General features: G+C 32.3%; 1 protein-coding gene across 1 annotated transcript in view; it reads left to right on the top strand.

The window, feature by feature from the left end:
- The first annotated feature begins 655 nt into the window (after positions 1–655).
- Positions 656–11,698, top strand: part of LOC140435687 (uncharacterized) — a 113,606-nt gene continuing 102,563 nt past the window's right edge. Inside the window, exon 1 of the mRNA XM_072524408.1 lies at positions 656–852. Coding sequence (XP_072380509.1) covers positions 699–852 — 154 coding nt within the window. The 5' untranslated portion in view covers positions 656–698. The remainder of the gene's footprint in view (positions 853–11,698) is intronic.

The raw sequence follows: 11,698 nt of genomic DNA, 5'->3' as shown, positions 1-11,698 counted from the left end.
TTATCAGAGAAAAATGTGGGTCGATTTGTATCGTTCCCAATTTTTCTTCAGTTAGAGATTAATGCGCATTCCAATTCTTAATCTTCATTACTGAAAGATAATAACTCTTTTAAATAAGTGATGGACTCGACCGTTACTTCGAAACTATCAGAAAATTTATTATAAAATCTTATCACTACAGCTGTTTCGGCAGAGTGCCTTTCTCAAGTGATCTTTTTTGGTATGTGTTTACACTTTATAGCCTTTAACTGAATATTGTTATTAGGACAATAAATATTTTGTTTTATTACTCTTGCATTACACTTTTTCCCTGTCTTTCACCAATTCTTTCTGTGGTGTTCTCTTTTATGTCGTACATTTCTATTTTCTAATTTATAGTAAATACGATTTTAGCTAAGTTTCTTATTTCTTATGTGTTATTTAAGTGAATATTTCCTAGTTAATTCTGCTTTTAACGTAAAAATACTATAGTTAAGGAAATATTATAATTTATTTTAAAATAATCGACTTATTTTAAAATTAACGTCTGAAAAACTAAAATTCGACAAAGATTATTAGAGAAAAAATATTGTAGTTAATTTTTTATTCGCAAATAGGTCCAGCCGGTCCATGCGTTTGTCAGTTTTAAAATTTCAACTACAAATCATTGTGTTAAATTTTTATATCGCAGTTCATCACCGCATCAGTTCGCGAAAATCATGATTTTGTTAATAGCAGTTTTAATACCTCTGATAATATACGTTTATATAAAAAAGAGACAGAGATACCAAGATATTTGGCAGTATGTTGATGCTATCCCTGGACCTAAAAGTTATCCAATTCTTGGAACCACTTATGAATTACACACACAAGGTAAAAAAGGTTATTTTTTTTTTCAAAACACTTAATCTTAAAAAAGACATTACTTTTGCCAAAAGTTGTTTTCTTGTATCAAGTAAAAAATGATTCTGCAAATCTGTGGTGGAACAACATTTTAACTGCAAAAAGTTTATTGTTTCAAAAACTACATTTTTTTTTAATTAATAAAGTAGAGGTTGTTCCCCAACAGGATGCAAGAGGCACAAAATCGAAATAGACGGAAAATTATGAGGTTGAGCTGTGTCCATATATGTAACATTAAAATTAAAATAAAATAAAATTAAAATTCTAGATATCACATTAATATATATATATATATATATATATATATATATATATATATATATATAGATATATTAATGTGATATCTAGACTTTTAATTTTAAAACTTTACAAAAAATATATATAAAACATTATTAAAATTTTTGATTGATGATTTATATCACACCTTTCAATTTTGTTATCTCAGGTTTTACTCGTGCTTCAATATCTATACTTTACAGCTGATGGATTAGGTCCAAAGAGTAACGTAATAAAACAACATAATATGATATGAAAATAATGTAATAAAATAAACTGATTAAAATACCTCCAAAAATTATTAGCATACAATGTTTATCAAACAAAATTCGTTCTACGTACGTGAACCTACAATAATGCATGGATAATATAATACAATTACAATCTAAAATCCAGCTTATTATTCTACATAAACAAATCAAATAATATTTAGTGTCCTTCCTAATGCAATTTTGATATAACGATTGTACCAAGAAAAATTTGTATGAATTATCCAATTCTCTCCACAGCTCCGTGTCCCCTTTTAGAACAAATTTAATCTCCTTCGACTATCGACAACTTATTCACACGTTACTAATATGATATAATATTTTTTTAACCCAAAATTCTCAAATTTAATATATTATGAATGTTTCTCCCGTTGAAAGGCTTCCTCTGATGAACTATCAGTTCTCAGCAGCCTCCTATGGAATTGGCAATATTAAACAAGATATTGCAATTTAGTGTCTTCAATGATGCCAGCCTCTTTTCCTCTCGCCAAACTTAATCTCTCGTTCAGAAATAAACAGCGATACGTAGAATACAAGTAGGAAAAGTTTACTTACAAATTTGTACCAGAGCAGCTACCGTCTGACACAATTACTTCACTAACTCACAACTTATTCTTTATCACTTACTACCCTTGGATACCACCTCGAAAACCAACCATTCACTTTAAGAAACTGGAACTAACTGACTCTCTCATCTCCTCTATCCATTCATCCAACCCTTCATTATACACACCCATCACCACTTTCCAAATTCTCGGCCAATCAGAAATTTGCATACCACTCCCACATAAAATCAGAAATACCTACAAACTTTCCTAATTCATATTATTTCTACAAGGACACTTAATTTCTACTGTGTATTTACATATTCCGAACAATCATTTATTTATTAACTATTTTTATTGTCCTTTTCACGGCGCAAATCCGGCTTACGGAACACTTTATGGCTTATGGGGAAAAACCATCGTTAACTTCTATTCATTGTACCCGCACTATTTCACTTGTTATATTTATACAAAAGATTATTTATGACTAAGATTACCTTTGGTTAGTTCCAGGCAGCTCGGAGTGTTTTTTTTTTATTTTCTATAATCTCTGAAATATTGATTTCATCGTACATTTAATATTTTTACCCTTCAATTTTGAATACTACAACAATATATTACATTTGTCGTTTCGTCAATATAATGGTTTAAATGTATGCCATTTAGCCTTACATCCTTTCATCGAGCAAGTCCACAAAAGGCAATTTGATTTAACAATTGAAATTTGAAATGATATAAATATATTATTTTTCGTCCGCGTTGGCTCAAAACGTAATCAACGAACAGTTGACTATCCATGTTAAAGGAACAAGAACAAATAAAGAGAAATTATTCTTTTCGCATAGTTTTAGGTAGCTATCAATTAAATTTTGTGGAATTCCCAAATAAAAGCCAATGAATTGCATTTGCATTTAATACTTCTTCTTCTTCTGGTTCCTATCCGTTTCGGATGTTGGAAATCATATTGGCAATCATGACCTTGCTCGCTGCGGCTCGAAACAGCTCCGTTGAGGTTTTCTTAAACCATGTTCCTGAATTCCGCAGCCATGATATTCTCCTTCTACCGGGTCCTCGCTTACCTTTGACTTTACCTTGCAATATAGACTGCAGCAGGGAGTAACGGTGCTGATTTCTCATAACGTGTCCCAGATATTGCAATTTTATGCGTTTGATCGTAAACACAATCTCTGGTTCCTTCTTCATTTTTTCTAGAACTTCCTTGTTCGTGATCCTTGCTGTCCATGATATTCTCAGCATTCTTCTATAAAGCCACATCTCAAATGCTTCAAGTTTTTTGTGGTGTCTGTAAGCGTCCATGCCTCCGCCCCGTACAACAACACAGAGAAAACATAGCATCTCAAATGTCTCATTTTTGTATCCAGGGATATGTTGTGACTTTTGAAGATGGCGCTCATTTTGTTAAAGACCGTTCTTGCCTTTCCTATGCGGCACTTTATTTCCTGTACATTGCTCCACTGTTCGTTTATAATAGTTCCCAGGTAGCAATACTGTTTTACTCGCTCTATCTGCGTCCCATTAATGTATAGATGAGCCCCATTTATATTCTCCTTGCTGACAATCATTTGTTTGGTTTTGTGGGTATTAATGTTTAGTCCGTACTGTTGACTGTACTCGTTTATTCTGTCCATTAGCCTCTGAAGACCCTCTAAACTATCTGCTATCACCATGGTGTCGTCGGCATATCTAACATTGTTTACTCTTTCACCATTTAGAAGGATGCCTTCGTCTATTCCGTTAAGAGCCTCGTTAAATTTTTTTTCTGAGTACATATTAAATATCAACGGCGATAGAATACATCCCTGTCTAACTCCGCGTAGTATTTTTATGTGATCTGTTTCTTCTCCGTTAATTTTCATGTATGCGGTCTGATTCCAGTATAGTTCTGAAATTATTCTGAGGTCTTTGTCATCCAGGTCTGCTTCTTTTAAAATGTTTATCATCTTTTGATGTTGAACTCTGTCAAATGCCTTTTCATAGTCGATCAAGCACGCGTATACGTCGCAGTTAACGTCCCTGCATCTTTGAATCAGTACCTGTACTCCGAAAAGTGCCTCTCTGGTACCCACTGAGTTAATGAAGCCGAACTGTCTGTCTGATATTTGTTCCTCGCACTTCTTATAAATTCTTCCATGGATAACTCTAAGAAACAGTTTCAACATGTGGCTCATTAGGCTGATTGTTCGATATTCTTCGCACTTTTTAGCCCCCTGTTTTTTAGGTATCGCTATGAATTCTGATTCTAGCCATTTATCAGGGATGATTCCTGTATTGTATATTTTATTGAAGACAGCCGTGATCCAATTTATTCCTTCATCCTCCAAGAGTTTTAAAAATTCAGCTTCGATATTATCAGGCCCTACAGCTTTTCTGCTTTTCATCCGTTTTATTGCTTCTTCTACCTCGGATTTAAGTATGTCCGGGCCCGTCAGCCTCTCTGAAAATGGATGCCTATAATCCGTTCTTTGATCTTGAAAAAGTGTCTCCAAATATATTTTCCATTTGTCCTTCATCTCTTGGGTATCAATGATTAATTTTCCATTGGTGTCTATGAGTTTCATTTGTGTTCTCTTTTTAAAAGTACCCGTTATTTCTTTTACCTTTTTGTGTACATTAAAATTGTCATGCTTGGCTTGTAGTCTTTCTATTTCTTTACATTTCTCTACAGCTTCTTTTTCTATTTTAAATCTATTCTGTCACATCTATTTTAAATTTATTCTGTCAAATTACCAAATCTTAGCAGTTTGCAAGGGGTTTATGGTCTATACCTGCAGTGATGAGTTTACGAATCTCTTGGAGTCTATTTTAAAATCCCTTCTTTTATGGCGGTGATGAGTTTGTACATGTACGAGGGTATTTATGCTAATTGGTGATGAGTTTACATGTACTCCTTATTAATCCCTTGTAAGTCTTGGATAATTTTTTTTCTGTTTACTTTGTCAAGCAGTGGACATGGAAAGATTTAAAGAAGCGATGATGTGAGTTGATAGTCAGCGTATAAATTGACATTTTTTGTTATTAGCCTCGTATTTTTTTGTTCCATATTAAACCTACTGTTCTTTATTTGATTTTTGTCTTTTCTTGTATCATTTTAAACTATAACAAATACACTAAAATTTCTCCCCTGTTTAACATTTTTGGTTGTGCTAAATTTGAACCCTAGTTTATGTTTGATCGTAGTCTCGGTATTACCGAGACTACGAATTCAAAAATCCATTTTGCAGGTATAAGTTTTTGTCTGCCACTAATATATTTTTGAGATTAAGTTTTTGCGAAAATCCAGTTCTGTGTCGGCCTTCATAATATGAAACCAGTTTGTGTGATAATTTTTATTTAATAACATTTTTTGTTATGTTAATAATAATGATAATTTATAGTTTTTTTTTTAAATATATCTTTAATAACATTTTTTTTCTATTTTATAAAGGATAAATATAATACTGACAGTTTTTGAAATTGTTACATTTTGTCAATTTATTTATCTTTTATTATCTAATTAAGTTATTTTCGATTTTTCTTATCTAGCATATTTAATTGTACTTTTAAAGTACAGTTACTTTATTATTTTAATGAATTAAATACTGTTTAGACAGCTATTGAAAGTGTTATTATATAAAGACTTAACAAAAATAAACATTTAAAAATTTTTGGATAATTTTTTAATTCTTTCCTGTATTTAATCTGAATATTAAACACCAGACAAGAATAATTGTATTTTTGCAATTAACATTGCTAATTAGCATTAACATCAACAATTAATAGAGCTCACTCTATGCGACCCCAAACTAACCACTCATTTTTCTTGGCAGGTTCTACCGTACAGTTGTGGTAGCGACCACTATTCCATTAAAATAAATAATCTTTACTTGCTCCTCCTTCTAACAATTAATACGTATAAACCCAAATGAAAAATCGAGTCAGTAGACTGGGAAAGGTTCTCACCTCAGATCACACTGAAGCTGCTCTGTATAAATATATGCTGCTCTGTATAATAAGCCGCTCTGTATAATAAACGGTAACATAACAGTAAGTATTGATAAATACGTAAAGAACTCTGAACCTAGATCATCGGAATCGGAGTCCAAGATCCGGCAGGGGAGGAACAGACAAGGACTCCCAGGTCGTTAACCGGCGAAACCCTTGCCAAACATCGAAACAAGACAAAGCAAAATTATCAAAAGCAAAAATATGTACTTGGAACGTCAAAAGCATGTATCAAGCTGGTAAAATGCATAACATCCTTCAAGAAATAAGAAGAATGGATATAAATTAATTATGTGTAAGCGAAACATGGTGGCCTAACTCAGGACACCTTTCGACGGAAACCGGTACCTTATATTACTCGGGAAACATTGACAACCAGCATAGACGTGGAATAGCAATTATTGTCGATACACAGGTTAACAAGTCAATAGATGGTTTTGTCCCAATCTCAGAAAGAGTGATGCTATTACAAATAAGAACAGCACACGAAACTAAATTTGATCCAAGTATATGCGCCAAAGATGGATGCAACAGAAAATGAAGTAGAAACATTCTACCAACAAATTAAAGATGCACTGAAAATGATAAAGAACAGGGAAACCACGGTAGTTATGGGCGATTTCAATGCAAAAGTCGGCAACGAAAGAGCTGGACCAATAATGGGAGATCAAGGACTAGGGGAACGTAACGATAGAGGAGATCATCTAATACAATTCTGCCAAGAACAAAGTCTAATAATCACAAACACTTTCTTTAAATTACCTATGAGACGGTTACATACATGGCGCTCACCACCAAGATACGTACGTCTGTTTCATAGATTACAACAAGGCTTTCAAGTCCGCCACAAAGAGCTAATGGACGTTCTCAAAGCAAAACAATTACAATACAATGAACTTAGATGGAAAGAGCAATGGAAATATTACTGTTCTACAAACCATAAAAGGTATACCTCTTTACAACCAACTATATCTCAAACAACCTGGTTTCAGAATTTCAAAGCTCCTCGTAAATATATTACTGCTATAAATCAAATACGCTTTGGACATGCATGCTACCCATGCCATTTATTTAAAATTAAAGTCATCGATGATGATAGTTGCAAACATTGCGGTAACCTAGGTGACCTCGATCACATCTTCTTTGAATGTCCTAAATTTATTCAGCATTTAAACTCCCTGTATATAAAATTAACTAAATGCAATACATACGCTCCATATAATATACAGTCCTTGTTAGCCATAGGTTCTGTAACAATATATAATTTAATTATAGAATTTTTGTCAGACACATGCATAGCTTTATAAATCTGGTACTCGTTCATGAAAATTTTCATGAGCGTGTATAGGGTTAGACTTGTACCTTTTGTTTATCCTATATGTAACAATACCTTATCCGTGGTAAAGTATTGTTTGTCTGTTAAAATAAATGTCTTGACGGACCCCTAGACGAGAAGCGAGTGTCCTTGTATTTTCCTTCGACGTGTTCTTCTATTAATTATTCGTCTATTTCGTTTTAGGGATATCGCTGTGCATTTGTCTGCGAGAAATAATCTGTACTTATGTCTATATACCTTCTTCGAGACTGGCTGAATGACGAAAGTCTATGCCACAAAAAAAAACTCTCTCTCGGAAGTAATCAAGTATCAACGAGAGCTGGGATCCAACCGTAGATATTAAAAGCTACTGAATGAATCTACTTTTTCTCAGGGATTGTTAGTCCACTGTTTTTAGTCTACAGTAGTTATTCACTGACGTCAGTACAAATGATATACAACTGATTTTCATCTGCTTGCCATAAAATTGGTACGGCGGTCAATAACTTCATAAGAGTTTCGAAGGAGTTCTATTCCACTTCCATCCATTTTCATGGCTTAATTTTCTTAGTTAAATCGCTTAAGGATCTAGATATATCTGCGAAAATATTTATAAATCGACGAAATTAACTAGCTGTCTGAAGGAAAGATTGCTTCCTTAATGTTTCTCGGAGATAACCGTTCCTATATAGCAGCAGTTTTAAATATTTTACTTTTTCGCGAGCAAACACGCCCTTTTCCGATTTGCCTGACGATTAAACTGATCTAGTCTATCGAACATTAGTTTAAGATCATTTAAATGTTCATCAAATAAGCTGGATAGTACGATAAGATCGTTTAGGTGACATAAAATCATAACGTTAATAAGACCATGGGGAAAATTGGGGCTCCTTTGAGACCAAAAGACACAAACGCACTTTTATAATGGCTTTTAGACAGCTTCTGCGACATTAACTTGATGATATTCCGATCTTAAGTCTATGGTAGGCATATAAAAAGTTCGCTTAGCGGCGTGTAATAAATCGTCCATACATGAAATCTCATACTGTAATCACGAAGCAGAAAGTTATTTTAAAAAATCGAGTCCGAAGTCCCAAACAGCGAAGCACTTTTTACTAATACATTTTAACCAGCAAATTATGTCGTTAATTAACCCTTAAAACACATTAAAACTTTGGTTTATTCATATATAACTTCTTGCAACAAGTTGGATGACAAATATATCAATGCCACGAGTTGGTCGCCAAATATATTGCATAAATTTACTTTTTCTCAATAATTTTTATGGTTTTTGTTACAAGAAAATGATAAACATGGATAAACATGTGTGTTTCTTTATTGAAGGTTAACACTCAACTTTCATCTTAAAACTGACTAACAAATACTGTCTGTATTGTATCTAAGTTTTGCATATCAGATAACAAACACTTATTGGATCACATAAACACATTAGACCACTTGACATCTGCTAGATGCAAATGGATATTTCATCTCTCATACCCCCATAGGCGTTACCGTCATAGAAGGTACGGTTTGTTACAAAGCCGAATAGAACAAGCCCGAGCTGCTTTTGTAAAAAATGTGAAACGTACTTAGCAGTCACGATCTTAGTATTGACCTTCGTGGTCGAATGACATATTGCTATATCTTTCAAGTGCTACTGTGTTTCCTGGCGTGGAAGTATGGACTTTAAGTGAGGCTATGCTTAAATGCTTGAAAGCTTTTGAGATGTGGGCATATAGACGACTATTAAGAATACGCTGGGTCGACTGAGTTACAAATGAGTAGGTCCTTAGATATCTGAACCAAACAACACAACTGGTCAATATAATAATAATTTAATTTCTTGTGGAGAAGTTGTAAGGTTATCATTAACTTCTAGACTTGTAACTGAGGGTAAAGTATTTCCACCAGAAATATGTCTTTTTTCAAAACTTGTGTCATCGAAGTAGAGCTGTTTATATTAGTAATATATTTTGCCCACCAAGCTCTTGTAGATATTTTTACTAACGAGGGGGCTTGAGCGGAAAGCTTGGGGTAGGAGTAGCAACCTTTTTTGAATCATTTTTGGGGTCCCAAAATTGATATTTTCAGTAAAATTAAGCTTGTTCGTAAGATTTTTAGAGGTTCAGTGGCATTTTCGTCTCTGACAACTGGACCATTTTAAAAAAACTTAATCAAAAATAAACTTTAAAAATTGTTGAAGGTAGAAAAAATTGTTTCAGACCTGTATTCGTTGGTATTTATTGCATATACAGTATGTTATTTTTGTATACAAATTGATAAATTGTATATAAATAGATTTAAAGATATATTTAATTATTCTCTAGTTAAAGCTCCAATTAATAAGCGTTTAATTTAAATAATTGCACCGTGGGTATTTCTACACGTTTAATATTATCATTATGTTAAGTCAATGGAATGAGTCTGGGGGCTCGGGAGACTGAGACCTCGGAAGCCCTGAAGAAGACGTCGAAAAGGATGTCGATTATCGACGCGGTTTAAGTCGGAAGACTGTTGAGTTTAATATCTATTAAGAGTGTTATATAGTAAACGCGAAAACCTTTCGGTACATATTATATATATATATATATATATATATATATATATATATATATATATATATATATATATATATATTTATAAATTAAGGATCACTCAAAGAGTGGTGGGTTTTTCGGCCAAAAGGTGGAGAGAAAAAAGACAAAGAAGGTGGCTACTTTATCTATTTATTGAAGACGTTTCGCTTTCTAATCAGAAAACATCATCAGTTCATCTAAAAAGAACAATATGAAAAACCAAATATCCATAGAACATTTATTATAAGTGTGTTACCTCAAAAAGACATGTAGCAGTCAATAATATTAAATATGTAAAGAAGCTTACGACAATGGACATTATAAGATTATGTTGTATACACAATTAATTGAAACTAAATACAGTTTACTACAAATTAACTCAAACTTAGTACAACAAAAGACCATGTAGTAATTGTACATGTATATAAAAATTATGTAAAAAAGCTTAAGTAAAGAACATTAATTTGCAGAGAACTAACAAGATCATAAGATGCACTTCCAACAGTATATTATTAGTTAAATTTAATTTTAACTTTAGGTAATATTATTAAATTGATTAAGATTGAAATATAGTAATATTTAAAAATATAATGAGGTTACCACTTTTAGTTTCTTAGCTGCTGCCGGTTAAATGGAAGCAACAAGTAGAACCCACGCCAAACAAAGAGAAAAGACAGTGGCCTTGAGGTCAAAATATGACAGAACAGCAAGGCGAATTACCAACCTCTAGTTCAATAGAGCGGTAAATTTAAAGAATATGATAAATAATATGATAAAGAATATGACAAAACTGTCAGTTAAAACCAAAGAATGAAAGAAAAAGGTGGTTAAGATCACCATTTTTCCAGTGATTGGTTAAGAGAGACAATGAACAAACAAGTGAGGTCAATCCAAAATATCATATTATACACCTTGGGGGACAATTTTAAAGTAAACAACATATTAAGCCTAATTCTGCAATATTAATGCATGATAAATTTGGCTCAAGTTACTAATATCCCTTCTCTTATTAAGAGCGTTAGGGTGTTTAAGTATTGAACACATTTCCAAAAACTGTCTTTTAACGAGATTGCTTTCATTGCCAAGAATCTTAACTTCAAGTAAGTCCACTTTTTAATTAGTGTTAATAATTTCAAATAAAAATAAAATAAAATAATATTTTCTTACTTTATTTAACTTAAGATTCATTCAACTTACATTTTATTGATTATTTTGTCAATGTTACATTTACATATGTGAAATAATTGTTTTTGATCAAATAGTTTAATAAAATTTTATAATTAAAATTGATTCATAGAATCTTTATTAGTCTCCAAATGTTATGAACCTTGGACTGTTGGAAGTTGAATCAATCTTCACCTGTGGCTGGTCATTTTAATATATGATATTTTGGATTGACCTCACTTGTTTGTTCATTGTCTCTCTTAACCAATCACTGGGGGAAAAATGGTGATCTTAACCACATTTTTAATTACTATTTAACTGGGAATAAGCCACAATTAAAAGTTAAAATACGTTTATTGACGTTTCAATTTCCACTTCGGAAATCGTTCTCAAAATACAAACATTAGTAAATTAAACAAATTTTGTTTTTGTTACTTAGTGAAAAATTCTTCTATTAATTTAATTTTATCTGACTCATCTATATTGACAATTCAGACATACATTATACATTTTAAAGTAGACGACTTTAAAATGATATTGCCAATATTGTTGAGTTGCGTTCCTGGGACGACTTTACTTATAAGATAGTTCATTCGATTACATGAAATCAACTTTAACTTGAGAATATCCGTCAGAAAAGATCATAACATGTAATTCGTCTTTAAA

Source organism: Diabrotica undecimpunctata, chromosome 3, assembly GCF_040954645.1.
Source record: "Diabrotica undecimpunctata isolate CICGRU chromosome 3, icDiaUnde3, whole genome shotgun sequence".
NCBI lineage: Eukaryota > Metazoa > Arthropoda > Insecta > Coleoptera > Chrysomelidae > Diabrotica > Diabrotica undecimpunctata.
The sequence above is the reverse complement of the archived record's forward strand: the minus strand, read 5'-3'. Positions and strand labels throughout refer to the sequence as shown.